General features: G+C 48.9%; 1 protein-coding gene across 1 annotated transcript in view; it reads left to right on the top strand.

Moving 5' to 3' along the window:
* CHRDL2 (chordin-like 2) overlaps positions 1-15265 on the top strand; it is a 44822-nt gene that overhangs the window by 28826 nt on the left and 731 nt on the right. The window contains exons 7-10 of the mRNA XM_015418985.1: positions 3059-3209; positions 5044-5238; positions 11088-11249; positions 11949-12136. Coding sequence (XP_015274471.1) covers positions 3059-3209; positions 5044-5238; positions 11088-11249; positions 11949-12136 — 696 coding nt within the window. The remainder of the gene's footprint in view (positions 1-3058; positions 3210-5043; positions 5239-11087; positions 11250-11948; positions 12137-15265) is intronic.

Here is a 15265-nt window from a genome sequence, read left to right on the forward strand (position 1 = left end):
TCAGGCTCCACTGGACTGTTTTGGATTGCTAGTTATTGGGGGGGGGAACGTGCAGATATGTCCTCGCAGAGGAGGGAGAGCTCGTACCTGAATAAAACTTGGTCTTGAAGGTGCCACTGGACTGTTTGGGGCCAGGGGGCCGGGGGGGGCCTCTGCAACTTACCTGGCTGCTTCCTGCTCTGAGTGAGGGCTGCTGGGAGCAGGGGGTGGGGCTTGTTGCATGTCTCCGCCCCCTGGGCTCTTTACTGCCGGAGTTCCGCTCCTGTGTGCTCCTGCAGGAAATGACCCCTGCTTTTATCCATTCTAACCCGACCGCTCAGCGATTTCATGGAGTGCCCACGAGTTCTTGTACTGTGATAAAGGGAGAAATGCGTTCCTGCAGGAAATGACCCCTGAAGATATTTTTGTTTTGTCTGTTAGCTATTGGGGGGGGAACGTGCAGATCTGTCCTCGCAGAGGAGGGAGAGCTTGTACCTGAATAAAACTTGGTCTTAAAGGTGCCACTGGACTGTTTTGGGCCGGGGTATTTCAGAATGCCGAAAATAATAGCAGTGTCTCTGTTTCTATATACAGGGTATTTACATTGATTTACACTGGACGCTGGAGATAGTCACACAGACTTTCAGTAGCAAATTCACCGTACAGAGTGACAAAGCGCCTACGCATACAGTTGATCAAGTTCTTGTCTTGTGAGAAAGGGAGAAAAGGACTTCTTTCTCTGCCTTCTCTATCCCAGGCATAGTTTTGTAAACCTCTCTCATGCCACCCCTCTGTCGTCATTTCTCCAAGCCAAAGAGCCCTAACGTCAATAACCTTTCTCCATCGGGAAGGTTTTCCATCCCCTTCATCATTTTAGTCTCCCTTTTTCTCCACCTCTTCCAACACTCTGGGTGCGATCGGACGCACAATCAGCCCCACCATCGGCGCAAATGCCGGGCAGATTTAAAGGGTGCAATCAGACACGGACACCTGGGAAGCGCTCTGTGCCCGTCGGCAACCTGTTTTGCTCCACCACAGAAGTGGAGTGAAAAGACATCAGGGAAAGTCCGGTAGCGAACGGGCCACCGTGACGGTATTTCAGAATGCCGAAAATAATAGCAGTGTCTCTGTTTCTATATACAGGGTATTTACATTGATTTACACTGGACGCTGGAGATAGTCACACAGACTTTCAGTAGCAAATTCACCGTACAGAGTGACAAAGCGCCTACGCATACAGTTGATCCCAAATCAGAGATAGACAGCAATGTTGTTGTTGTTGTTCAGTCGAAAAGTCGAGTCCGACTCTTCGCGACCCCATGAACTAGATCCCGCCAGGCCCTCCTGTCTTCCGCTGTCCTCTGAAGTTTGCTCAGTTTCATGTTTGTTGCATCGATGACACTGTCCAATCATCTCATCCTTTGCCGTCCCCGTATTCTTTGACCTTCAATCTTTCCCAGCATCAGGGTCTTCTCCAGGGAATGCTCCCTTCTCATTGGGTGGCCAAAGTATTTGAGCTTCAGTTTCATTATCTGGCCTTCCGGGGAACAGTCAGGGTTGATTTCTTTGAGGATTGACTGATTTGATCTTCTTGCAGTCCAAGGGACTCTCAAGAGTCTTCTCCAGCACCATAGTTCAAAAGAATCTTTTTCTTTAGTGCTCGGCCTTCCTTATAGTCCAACTCTCGCAGCCATACATGACTACTGGGAATACCATTGCTTTGACCATGCGGACTTTTGTTGGCAGGGTCAAGTCTCTACTTTTTATCATGCTGTTGAGGTTCGCCATCGCTTTCCTCCCAAGGAGCAGGCGTCTTTTAATTTCATGGCTGCAGGCAATATATATTGACATCAACCGATCAGGTTACACTATTCACAATAGCTGAGTCACGGTGACTGTTCCAGAAGTCTGATGCCATCTTAGTCACATGACTGTCAGACTAGATCAGTACGATCTGACACATTGGCTCACGGCTCACTGGCATCTTGCCAGCAATATTACAAAGTGCTGTCACCCAGACGGACTTTCCCAGCGCACTCTCATGGCGTCGGGACGGTCTGATCAGGCCATCCCGACCCTGGGCCGTTGTTTTTTCTCCCCCTTCTCAGTATGCGCATCATCGCGTGCTGCCGTAGGAAGCCCTCAGTGCGGAGAAGCGATGAATCCAGGGCTTTTTTTGTAGAAAAAGTCCAGCAGGAACTCATTAGCATAATAGGCCACACCCAGCAGCAGAAACGCATTAGCATATTAGGCCACACACCCCTGACTGCGCCGCTCATTAGCACATTAGGCCGCATTCCCATGTTACCAGAAGTGTCGTTGACCAGCCACGCCCACCTTTTGCTTCTTATTCCGTTGACCTTGTTTGTTGTCAAAACCCAGGGCCTTTTTTTGTAGCAGGAACGTCTTTGCATGTTAGGCCACACACCCCTAATGTAGCCAGTCCTAATGAGTTTCTGCTGTTGGGTGTGGCCTATTATGCTAATGAGTTCTTGCTGGGTGTGGCCAACTCGGGAGCCAGCCGGAACTCCGTTCCTGTGCGTTCCTGCCCAAAAATAGCCCTGGATGAATCAATTCCCCGTTTAAGCGAATCGGAGACAACCGGCAAAACCTCCCCCCAGACTCCCTCACAGTTGCGTCTGATCACACAGTGGCGGCCGCTCCGCGCAGCATCTGAGGACTCTGTGATTGTGCAACTGGAGGTTGAATTCCTCCAGAGGGAATAGCCCCGCTTCCCCCCTGGTTTATCTCGCATGTGTGACCGCCACCTATAATATCCTTTTTTATATTATAGGACATTCTATTACAGAACAGAAGCAATCGCTTCTGGCAAAGAGAAGGCATGAAACAGCATCAGCGAGCACGCCTCTCACAGCCATTCTGACAGTAGTAGCGTACATGCCTGGTATCCTAAGGAAGATTGGGTGCCAGGGCTGGGGCCCAGTGTCTGGCAAAGAGTCGCTTGTGCATGGTACAACTAGAAATCGGCTAGCAAATTGGCTCGCCTGCCCACTCGTTTATACGGATCTAAATGGTAGCGGATCCCCTGTACTGACTGGTCTCTCCTCGTTACCTCCAGGGCCACACACGGGAGCAGTGCACAGGGGAGACAAGAAACGAAGCCGCTGATATGCCAACCGGTGCTTCACTGGAGTTTGTCCCTAACAGCGGCAAACAGAGAGGGGGTGGCACGACGGTCAAAATCATCTTGAAAGAGAGACACAAGAGAGGTAACACCATTTCAGATTAGGCACACACAGGTTCAAGAACCTGCTGACCCGGCTCTTGTCATGCTTGCCGGTTACGAATAGCGAGTGGATGGTTCTTGTTCCGATGTATCTGTTTGCACGATTATGCTGCATTCCCACATGTTACGGTGTGTTTTTTGTGGCCCATGCCCAACTTGTCTGGCAGTGCCTCAGGTTTTAAGACAGTTAAAAGTAGGAGGGGGGAGATCAGTTTGATATTTTTGTATTGAGACTTACTACTTGGGTATCTGTGGGCCTTCTGTGCCTGCCCATGAACCCGGCTAAATTTCTGATCCTTAATTGTGGTCACTTCTTGAGTAGATGCCCCTGACTGTTCAGGTGCAAAAAGTGGACAATAGTTGATACTGGTCCTTTAAATGATGCATCCAACTGCACGAGCATAAAGACAGAACAAACTGCAAGTGATTCCCTGCTTTATAATACAAGTAGTTCGCTTTAATGGCCAAACTATGGCTTGGAGGATACATGTCTCTATGATAAATTGAGAAAAGTTGGTTCTCTCGCTGTGCAGAAGCAGTCACAAACTGCCAAGCCCTGGTCCTGAGGAACAAGCCCTACCACACAGGCACAAAACTGCTTAATACAGTTTTGTGTATTGGCTTTAGCTTATTTTGGGGGGCTTATGATGCTTCCAGTTTCTGTTGTTTTGTTAACAACCTTGAGTCAAAGGAGATAAGGTGAGTATAGATATTTTTAATCAACAGACAGACAGATATAGGATATTGTAATTTTACATTTTCCACTCTGGTTGTCAGCCATTTTGAACATATGCTGTGGGGGGTAAAACATGGAATGGTTTTATTTATTACATAAGAACATAAGAGAAGCCAGTGTCGGATCAGATCAACGGCCCATCCAGTCCAACACTCTGTTGCACAGTGGCCACAAATACCAGGGGCCATCAGGAGATCCATCAATGGGGCAAGATTAAATGTGTTACCATTAGAGGAGTTATCAGGTAGGGTGTCAGGGATTGCGTTTTTTAAGTGGCTTTGTGATTGTCCATCAGGAAAATTAGATACTACTTTGCATTTTTAAATTGACCGTCATAAATATAGTATTTCCCAAGACAAGTGGATTACAGTTTACATTTAAAAAATGGACTCCCGCTTTTGAGCTGGAGATTGTAGATAAATTCTTAGCGAACATCGACCCTTGCATGACTCTTGCAGTGGTATTTATATTTATGGGGGGGAGGTGTTTGTGAATTTCCTGTGTTGTGCAGGGGGCTGGACTAGATGGCCCTAGAAGGTCCCTTCCAACTCTGTGATTCTATGATTTACTTAAAACATTTATTCCTCGCCTTTCTCGCTTGCAGAATACAAGGCGTCTTACAATATAGATAAAACGATTCTTAAAAAACACAATAAAAACAATATGAATAAAACAACAATCATAGAAGTGCACAAAAGGTTACAATAATAAAATTGGACATTTTTAAATTTTAAATTAAATTTAAATTTTTTAAAGGAATTAAAAATTTTAAGTGGTTAAATATTAAAATCTCAATTTTAAAAACCCAAACGTTTTAAGGGTTTCCTGTTTCCAATTTCTCCTGACACCAGTGTTCCCTCTAAGCTGAGTTAGTGTGACCTAGTTCACAGTTTTTTAGCCTCTGGCTCACACATTTTTGTCTCAGCTCGGGAAGGGATGGCTCCAGAGCAAACTAATTTATGCAGTAGCCAAATTACTCGCTCACAACTTTAATGCCGGTAGCTCGCCGAGTAGATTTTTTGCTCACAAGACTCCACAGCTTAGAGGGAGCATTGCCTGAGACCCTTTTCTCTTCCTCCAGCTTGTGCATACAACGGGAAGACCTACTCCCACGGGGAAGTGTGGCACCCAACCTTCCGTTACTTTGTGCCCCTGCCTTGCATTCTGTGCACGTGTCGGGATGGGATCCAGGACTGCCAAAATATCGTGTGTCCCAGCGAGTATCCTTGTGAAGAGCCTCGGCACGTAGAAGGGAAATGCTGCAAAGTATGCCCAGGTGAAGTAGCTCCTTCTTCTTCCATCTGAGCGGTTTACCGTACGGCTGCGGGGTAGCACGGCTGCCTTAGTGGGCAGGACGGAAGCTGAGGGTCTAACTATCAGACACACAGAACTTTTTGTTCCAATACCCCAGAAGACTGGCCGAAACACATCAGGGACTTGTACAGTACATTTCTGAATATAGAAAGTATCATATTGTGGGAAGTTGTGAATGTCGAAATGTTCCTTTATCATATTGTATAGTTCTTTTAATATGATCCCTTAAGGATAAAAGCCTTTGCTCCGGTTTTCATTTTTTCCCCCTTGTATTGTTTGTCAGCTGTGGCCGGTTATGGCCAGCAGGGCCCAAAACAGGCCTTGCCTATGTCCTAATAAAGTTCTGTTATCTTTTAGTACTGGGTGCTGTGGAGTTATTATTTATTTATTTATTATCGTTTTCGATTTATCACCTGCCTTTCCTGCACAGCTGCAAGTGGAGGAGTGGGGAATCAAACCCGGTTGTCCCAGATTAGAGTCCGTGCACTTAACCTTCATTCCCTTGTGCCACACTCACGATCAAAAACAGGCCTCTGTGTACCAGGTTATTGAGTTTTATTTTATTTTTTAAAAACAAGAGCTTCAAATTCCCAACACCTCGTCTGGGGGAGCTCCCCTCCAGGAACTAACCGGACCTCAATTTGTGTAGCTTCAACAAGGTCATTCTGCCACCTGCTCTCAAACTACTTCCTGAGGTCATAGGTCAAGCTCATCCTCCAGTTCCGATGCTTCTTCCATTCAAACACTTGGGCAGCTGAGTGGCCAAAGGTGTGAATGCTGAAGTTTCAACCCTCACCTCAGTTGGAAGATCCCAAGGGTGTCTTCGGTGTGTCACATACATTTCTCCCTGTGTCTGTCCACTTTACCCCCGTGTACAATATGAAGGGAGCTGCGGTGGCTCAAGTGGTTAAGACGCTGAACTGCAGGCTGTGGAAGGTCGGTAGTTCAGCAGTTCGTGACCCGAGTGTGCCGCATGACAGAGTGAGCTCCCGTCTCTAGTTCCAGCTCCTGCCGACCTAGCCGTTCGAAAGCAAGGAATTGTAAGTAGATAAATAGGTACCACTTCGGTGGGAAGGTAACAGCGTTCCGTGCGCCTTGGTGTTTAGTCATGCCGACCACGTGACCACAGAAACGTCTTCGGACAGCGCTGGTGCTTCGGCTTTGAAACGGAGATGAGCACTGCAACCCTAGAGCCGGATTCGACTGGCTTTCGAGCAAGGGAAACCTTTATCTTTACCGTTTACAATATGAAGACAGCGACTTGCTTCACAGGTTTCTGGCAAGAGTTCGGGAACTAATATATGTGGCCTTCTCCGGTTGCTACAGCCAATAGGATTAAAGAGCAGTATGGGCAAATGAAGTCAAGGACGGTGATAGCAAAGAGGAAGAAAACAGGGCAGGGGAGATGAAACTATGCCGAATAACATTAGAGTGACATGGACATTTACAAAGACGAATGTTCGTTCAGTGCTCTGTTCGAATTGAGACGAATGTTCGTTCAGTGCTCTGTTTGGAATTATCAGAGCAAAAACTGAGGTTGGAAAATATTTAACGTAACCAAATTTGGAAGTTTATCCTAAGCATCTCCTGCTGAGGTCTTGGTAGCCACTAGTCTGCCACTGTGAAACTGAAAGGGAGTAAGGAGCAGAGTTTTGAACTAAATTCCGTTGAGCTCTGCCCAGTTAGAAAAGGATGGGGAAACACTATAAAAGCCGTCTCTAGAACTGTGGTACCCCAACCTGGATAGCCCAGGCTAGCCAGATCTCGTCAGACTTCATAAGTTAAGCACAGTTGGCCCTGGTTAAGACTTGGATGGGAGACCACCAAGGAAGTCCAGGGTTGCTATGAAGAGGCAGGGAATGGCAAACCACCTCTGGCCCCGGTCACACGGAGAATTCGCCGCGCGAGAGGCACGAATGTCGGGCGGATTTTCAGGGCGCGATCACACCGCAACATCTGGGAAGCGTAGCGCACCCGTGGCCAACCCGTGACGTCCCGCCAAAGATGCGGAGTTAAAAAGTACCAAGGAAAGTGCACTAGTATCCGGAAAACGCACGGCACAGGCGAGCGTCTGATCACGGGAGCGCTAGTATCCCGTGGCATCTGGTGCCCGTCCATGTCCCATCGCAAACCGGATGTTTTTCATAAGCGCATGCACACAAGCACGAAACTGAAAGCAGTGCTGCTCCGCGGAACTGCGCACGCGTGCAAATGCAAAACACTTGTGTGATCATGCCGTGCCGCTTCTTTTCCACGCTGCAGCATCGCAATGTGATCGCCAGCTAACGGCCTAAGCACAGAGACTCGGGGGACCGTGTGATCGGGCTACCGCACTTTATTTTGCTCCGGGGCGAACAGCCACACCTCCTCCCCGCGTTATCTGTCCCATGTGACCGGGGCCTCTGTAGGTCTTTTGCCCTGACCTGGATAGCCCAGGCTGGCCCGATCTTGTCAGATCTCGGGAGCTAAGCAGGGTCAGCCCTGGTTAGTCCTTGGATGGGAGACCACCAAAGAAGCCCAGGGTTGCTACGCAGAGGCAGGCAATGGCAAACCACCTCTGTATGTCTTTCGAGCTGACCTGGATGGCCAAGGATGGCACTATCTCATCAGGTCTCAGAAGCTAAGCAGGGTCGGCTATGGTTAGGACTTGGATGGGAGACCACCAAGGAAGCCCAGGGTTGCTACGCAGAGGCAGGCAATGGCCGACCACCTATGAACAACTCTTGCCTTGAAAACCATACAGGCTCGCCATAAGTCAGCTGTTACTTGATGGCCCTTTCCACCACCGGACCTCTGGCAGGTTAAGACTAAACACGCTGAGGCCAAAACCAGGAATTATATGTAAGAGATATGGGGCGATTTCTCACTAGAGCTGCCTCGCAGTACAGCCGCCGTTTGCCCCGACAGAAACATGTCAATTTCACACCCGAGGCTGCGGGGCTGCATTTGACTCGGGGCTTCGCCTGATTTCCTCCACAGTTTCATGATCAGTGTTCCCTCTAAGCTGAGTTAGTGTGAGCCAGCTCACAGTTTTTTAAGCCTCCGGCTCACACATTTTTGTCTTGGCTCAGGAAGGAGGGCTCCAGGGCAAACTGATTCACGCAGTAGCCAAATCGCTCGCTCACAACCTTAATGCCAATAGCTCACAAAGTAGAATTTTTGCTCGCAAGACTTCACAGCTTAGAGGGAACATTGTTCATGATCCTCAAAAACCAGGATCATGAAACTGCGGAGGAAATCGGGCAAAGCCCCGAGTCAAAATGCAGCCCCGGAGCTTCGGGTGTGAAATTGACATGTTTGTGTCGGGACAAATGGCGGCTGTGCTGCGAGGCAGCTCTAGTGAGAAATCGCCCAGGGTGTGTGAAGGTACCAAGCTGGGTGGGGAGGATTCGACTTCTCTCCTGTGCTGGAACTTGGGCTGTGGAATTGGCCAGGATCACACTGGCTTATTATTCCACTGAATCACAAGTATAGAGTGTAAGCACTGAACCAGACCATCTAGCCCAGGATGCTGTTCTTCAGAGATACCTGTGGAAGTCCACCAGCGAGACATGAACACGAGAGCTCTCCCTCGTAGTGAATATTCAGGGGTATACTGTTTCTGAACATGTAGGCTCCATCCGACCACACCACACAGACACATATAAACGTAGCTTCAGAGGGAAGCCGTGTTCATCGGCAGTAGAAAAACGAGATTTGAGTCCAGTAGCACCTCAGAGACCCACAAGATTTTGGGGGTATGAACTTTTGCAAGTCGAAGCTCTCGTACCTGACAAAGGGAGTTTTGACTCTTCATAACCCGAAAATTGTGTTCTTGACAGAGGTGCTACTTCGTTGAACATGTTTATTTTTCAGGCAGACGCATGAGTTTGAAGCTCCCGATACTGGAGGGAAGTGACAAAATTTGTGGCACAGAGGAATAGGATCCAACAGATTGTCTAAATTCTGAATGGATTAAGAATGTCCACAGACTCTGACAAAGGGAGCTTTAGAAAAGATTAAGAGTCCAGGAGCACCTTCAAGACTGACAAAATCCATGGCTGGGTAGGAGCTTTCGTGAGTCACTGCTCACTTCTTCAGATACAGCTAGAATGGGAGTCCACCTGTCCTATATATTGGAAAGTGGCATGGTTTCAGATGCCAAATGACATTAGCAGGAAAAGGACAATAGCAGGTGTGATCGGATTAGGTGTGATATGCAGAGAGGTAGTAGGTGTGGAGAAATCAGCATTGGTGATGAGACAGGAAACCTAGGTCTTGATTCAGTCCGGGTGGATGCATTGTCTTGAGGTTCGTTATCAGTTGCAGTTCAGCAACTGACTTTGACTCTCGAAAGCTCATACTCTGAAAATCTTGTTGGGGTCCAAGGTGCTACTGGAACTTGGATCTAGCTACACACATACACATGAAGTTGATGAACACGAAGTTGCCTTATACCGAGTTAGACCCTTGGTCTGTCATGGTCAGTACTACTTGCTCTGACTGGCAAGGTCTCTGCTCGAGATATTGTACAACACCTAGTATCAGATCCTTTTAGCTGGAGATGCTGGAAATAGACATGGCTGACTTTGGTATACCAGTAGTTGGGCTCTGTAGACGGCAACACATGTATATATTTATTTATTTATATCCTGCTTTTCTCCCCAGTCGGGACCCAAAGCAGTTTACCCAATTCTCTTCTCCCTCATTTTATCCTCCCGACTCCCCCTGAGAGTGACCGGCCCCAGGTCACCCTGCAAGCTCTTGACTTATATTTATTTATTTATATCCTTACCAAGTGGTTAAGACGCTGAACTGCAGGCTGTGGAAGGTCGGTAGTTCAGCAGTTCGAGACCCGAGTTGCCGCATGACGGAGTGAGCTCCCGTCTCCAGTTCCAGCTCCTGCCAACCTAGCACTTCGAAAGCAAGAAATTGCAAGTAGATAAATAGGTACCACTTTGGTGGGAAGGTAACAGCGTTCCGTGCACCTCGGTGTTTAGTCATGCCGGCCACATGACCACAGAAACGTCTTCGGACAGTGCTGGCTCTTCAGCTTTGAAACGGAGATGAGCACCGCAACCCAAGAGTCGGACTCGACTGGCTTTCGAGCAAGGGAACCTTTACCTTTACCTTTTTATTATCCCACCTTTCTGCCCTCATAGGACCACTGAGGCGGCTCATGAATTAAAACATCCAATTTAGAATCTCATCTTAAAAGGCATTAAAGCCAACGCACGAAGTCTTCATTAAAACAAGAGCACGAAATAAATACAAAAGATGAAAACAACACTGGAAACTTTAGGGAGGAAGAAAAGGCTGAAGAAGGGATCCGAACCTGGGTTTCCCAGTTCCTAATCCAGCACTCTGAGAGACAGTGTGGCGTAGTGGTTAAGAGCAGCAGACTCTAATCTGGAGAACCGGGTTTGATTCCCCACTCCTCCACTTGCGGCGGCTGGGTGACCTTGGGCTAGCCGTAGTTCTGTCAGAGTTCTCTCAGCCGCCCCCCCAACAAATCTAGCTTGCCACCTAGTGGTGTATAATGATAAAAGGACTAGAACTTAAGGTTGCCGGACAATCTTAGGATCTCCTGGCTATGCTACACACAATGCTATACAATATACTATTAGTCCAGCACTCTAACCACTGCACCATGCTTCCTCTCACTAGTGTATCAGAGAGAAAGTTTTAGCATACCTCTCTCCTTGATGTGCTAGCTGAGTGCATGAAGGGTTGCCCTCGTTCTCTGCAACCCCAGTGCTGATTCCTGCAACTTTCCCTTCCTGTGTTTCTGAGAAGCCACTACTACTGACCACGGGGTTTGTGTCCTTGCAGACGACGAGGCGATAGCTGCTGCCCCGGTCAACACCAACAAATGCAGAGTGTCCATCTACATGTTCACCGCCTCCGGATCTGAGAAAGATAACTTGAGGAAAATTGCCGTCGAGAGGGAATCCTCAGACGAAGTGGAAATCTATATCTGGAAGCTAGTGAAAGGTATGTGCCTTTTGTGTATATTCCGTGTCACTCAGATGGGGGAATCCTTTTGGCTGTCCTTTTTTAGCAGCATTTATTTGGAACCAGAGACCTACGAAGGATGTGCTCCATTACCCAAGTAACTCAAAGGAACTAGAACATTCAGAGGACATTACTCCAGAGAGCCAGTTTGGTGTCGTGTAGTAGTTAAGTGCGCAGACTCTAATCTGGGAGAACCGGGTTTGATTCCCCACTCCACCACTTGCACCTGCTGGATGACCTTGGGCAAGCCATAGTTCTGACAAGAGCTGTCCTTGAAAAAAGAGCAGTTTCTGTCAGAGCTCTCTCAGCCCCACCTACCTCACAGGGTGTCTGTTGTGGGAAGGGGAAGGGAAAGGAGTTTGTAAGCCGCTTGGGTAGTGAAGGGCAGGGTATAAATCCAATCTCTTCTTCTTCTTCTTGTGAGAAAGGGAGAAAAATACCTCTTTCTCTACCTGCTCTGTCCCACGCATAATCTTGTAAACCTCAATCATGTCACCCCTCAGCCGTCGTTTCTCCAAGCTAAAGAGCCCCAAGTGCTTTAAACTTTCTTCACAGGGAAAGTGGTTCCAACTGAACATGACCAAGGAGATCCTAGGTCTACATTGCAGTCCAAAGGCAGGGCCTTTTAAGCATAACCCACTCAAACCCTTCTGGCAATCTCTGTGTGTTTGTTTTCAGGTATATTTCATTTGGTTCAGATCCAGAAGGTCAACAAACTGGAGTTCAGGCAAGGAGTCCGGAACTTCCGGCTGCTCTCCCAGACGAATGAAGGTACATATAATGCCTCTGAAATGATTAAGACCGGGTCCAGTCACTTAGGGGGTGTCACTGACATCAGGGGCAGGTCTTTGGTCACCCCGAGCAAGGTGAGCTTGTTGTATGCTTGCTGGTCTCCAGGTCCTTCAGAGCATTGGTGGTCTCTTCCTTGTGCTGTCTTAAGAAGGAAGGAGAGGAAGGGAAGGTGATTGTAAGCTGCTCCAAGACTCCTTTGGGGAGTGAAGGGCAGGGTATAAAACCAGCTCCTCCTCCTCTTCTCCAAGACTCCTTTGGGGAGTGAAGGGCAGGGTATAAAACCACAGCCTCCTTCTCCTCTTCTCCTCCTCCTCCTTCTACAAGACTCCTTTGGGGAGGGAACCTCCTCCTCCCCTTCTTGAAGACTCCTTTGGGTAGTGAAGGGCAGGGTATAAAACCAGCTCCTCCTCCTCCTCTTTTTCTCCTCCTCCTTCTCCAAGACTCCTTTGGGTAGTGAAGGGCAGGGTATAATACCAGCTCCTCCTCCTCCTTCTCCAAGAGACTCCTGGGTAGTGAAGGGCAGGGTACAAATCCAATCTCTTCTTCTTCAGCCGCAACTCTTGGGTAAACCATGCTGCGAGCCTAGACTGAGGGTGCAGAGGCTGTCGGGGAGCAATCTCATTGATGGCTGTCGAGAGTCGGCCATGCCAGTCCTCTACAAGCTCATCCAATGAGCCACCAAGGGGCTTTGGATCCTGCAGAGCCAGCTGAAGCTTCATTGGGTCCATTTGTGTCCGCAAGTGAGCCAAAATAGGCATGCCGCCCAAACAGGGTTGGAGTGAAATATCCAGATGGCCCTTCAAGGCAAAGTTGTCTGACCATGGCACTGCCAGGGTAATAATTTGGTCCACTGTAACCCCCATGGTGAAGATCAGATCAAGCGTGTGCCCGGCCTGGTGAGTGGGGGCTGTCACAAATTGAGAGAGTCCTAGTGCCACCATGGACAACACCAAATCTGCTGCCTGAGTGGAGGCTGCATCATCAGCATGGACATTGAAATCACCCAGGACTATCAGTCTAGGGTGTTCCAATGCCCAGCCAGATATAGCCTCCACCAGGGAAGGTAAGCTATTGGCTGGTGCATTGGGTGGTCGGTACACCAACCAAATCGCCACACTCTCTCCAGCTTCCCACAGTGGACCAACACACTCTGTGCCTGTGATCCTTGGAGATGGAAGCGCCCTGAAGGAGTAAGCCTCCTGAATGAATACAGCCACTCCTCCCCTCCCCCCCTAGTCTGCTATTGGTGAAGGACCAAGAACCTGGGAGGAGCTAAGAGCAGGGTATAAAACCAGCTCCTCATCTTCTTCTCCTCCTCCTTCTCCAAGACTCCTTTGGGGAGTGAAGGGCAGGGTATAAAACCAGCTCCTCCTCCTCCTCCTCCTCCCCTTCTTGAAGACTCCTTTGGGGAGTGAAGGGCAGGGTATAATACCAGCTCCTCCTCCTCCTCTTCTCCAAGACTCCTTTGGGGAGTGAAAGGCAGGGTATAAAACCAGCTCCTCCTCCTCCTCTTCTCCTCCTCCTTCCCCAAGACTCCTTTGGGTAGTGAAGGGCAGGGTATAATACCAGCTCCTCCTCCTTCCCTTCTTGAAGACTCCTTTGGGTAGTGAAAGGCAGGGTATAAAACCAGCTCCTCCTCCTCCTCTTCTTCTCCTCCTCCTTCTCCAAGACTCCTTTGGGTAGTGAAGGGCAGGGTATAAAACCTGTTGTTGTTGCTGTTTTTGTTGTTGTTGTTGTTCTTCTTCTTCTTCTTCTTCTTGCTTGGTGGGCTTCGTCAGGACACTGGGGCTAGCGATCATGTAATTCCAGGGGGAAGAAACAATACAATGTCCAGGGCAGCCTTTAGTTCCCACTCCCTCCGTTTTGCCATAGATTGCTGCTGGAATGACTGGCCACCATCGCAAACAAGGGGGTCCTCTTATAAGTATCATTAGTTTTACACTATTAAAAGCATAGGACCAAACAGCCTGAATATTTTGCTCCGTTAGGTGTCGAGATTTCATTCGTTCGCTTTTGGGAACTGGGAAAAAGCGCGGCCAGAGGTTTCGTGGAAACACAAGCTAGCAATATAGCCCTGTTGGGATTCCCACCACTTCAGGCTGCAGAGGCAGGGGCCGCGGGCTCATCGGTGGTGACAAATCATTCCTGACGTCTGTCAGGAGAGCCTTCAAATCTTTCTCCCTGAGGCCCTTCTGACAGGCTGAGGTGGCGGTTGCCCAAAAGGGCAGGACTATCCGAGCTTTCAATCCCACCCTTTCTCCAAAGAGTGGAGTGTCTTCTCCAAGACTCCTTTGGGGAGTGAAGGGCAGGGTATAAAACCTGTTGTTGTTGCTGTTTTTGTTGTTGTTCTTGTTCTTCTTCTTCTTCTTCTTCTTGCTTGGTGGGCTTCGTCAGGACACTGGGGCTAGCGATCATGTAATTCCAGGGGGAAGAAACAATACAATGTCCAGGGCAGCCTTTAGTTCCCACACCCTCCGTTTCGCCATAGATTGCTGCTGGAATGACTGGCCACCATCGCAAACAAGGGGGTCCTCTTATAAGTATCATTAGTTTTACATTAGTAAAGCATAGGATCAAACAGTCTGAATATTTTGCTCTGTTAGTTGTCGAAATTCCATTCGTTCGCTTTCGGGAACTGGAAAAAAGCGCGGCCAGAGGTTTCGTGGAAACATAAGCTAGCAATATAGCCCTGTCGGGATCCCACCGCTTCAGACTGCAGAGGCAGGGGCTGCGGGCTCATCAGTGGTGACAAATCACTCCTGACGTCTGTCTGGACAGCCTTCAAATCTTTCTCCCTGAGGCCCTTCTGACAGGCTGAGGTGGCAGTCAACCAACAGGGAAAGACTATCCGAGCTTTCTATCATCACATTTCTATCCCACCCTTTCTCCAAAGAGTGGAGTGTGGTGCACCCAGGGGTCATTTCCTGCAGGAGCGCACAGGAGCGGCGCTCCGGCAGTAAAGAGCCCAGGGGGCGGGCCCATGCAACAAGCCCCGCCCCCTGTTCCAAGCAGCCCTCAGTCAGAGCAAGAAGCAGCCAGGTAAGCTGCAGAGCCCCCCCCGGCCCCCAGCAGTCCAGTGGCACCTTTAAGACCAAGTTTCATTCAGGTACAAGCTCTCCCTCCTCTGTGAGGACAGATCTCCACGTTCCCCCCCCCCCCAAGAGCTAGCGATCCAAAAGAGCCCAGTGGAGCCTGCGCGGTGG

The sequence above is a fragment of the Gekko japonicus genome, unplaced genomic scaffold (genome assembly GCF_001447785.1).
Source record: "Gekko japonicus isolate JY-2015 unplaced genomic scaffold, Gekko_japonicus_V1.1 scaffold3212, whole genome shotgun sequence".
NCBI lineage: Eukaryota > Metazoa > Chordata > Lepidosauria > Squamata > Gekkonidae > Gekko > Gekko japonicus.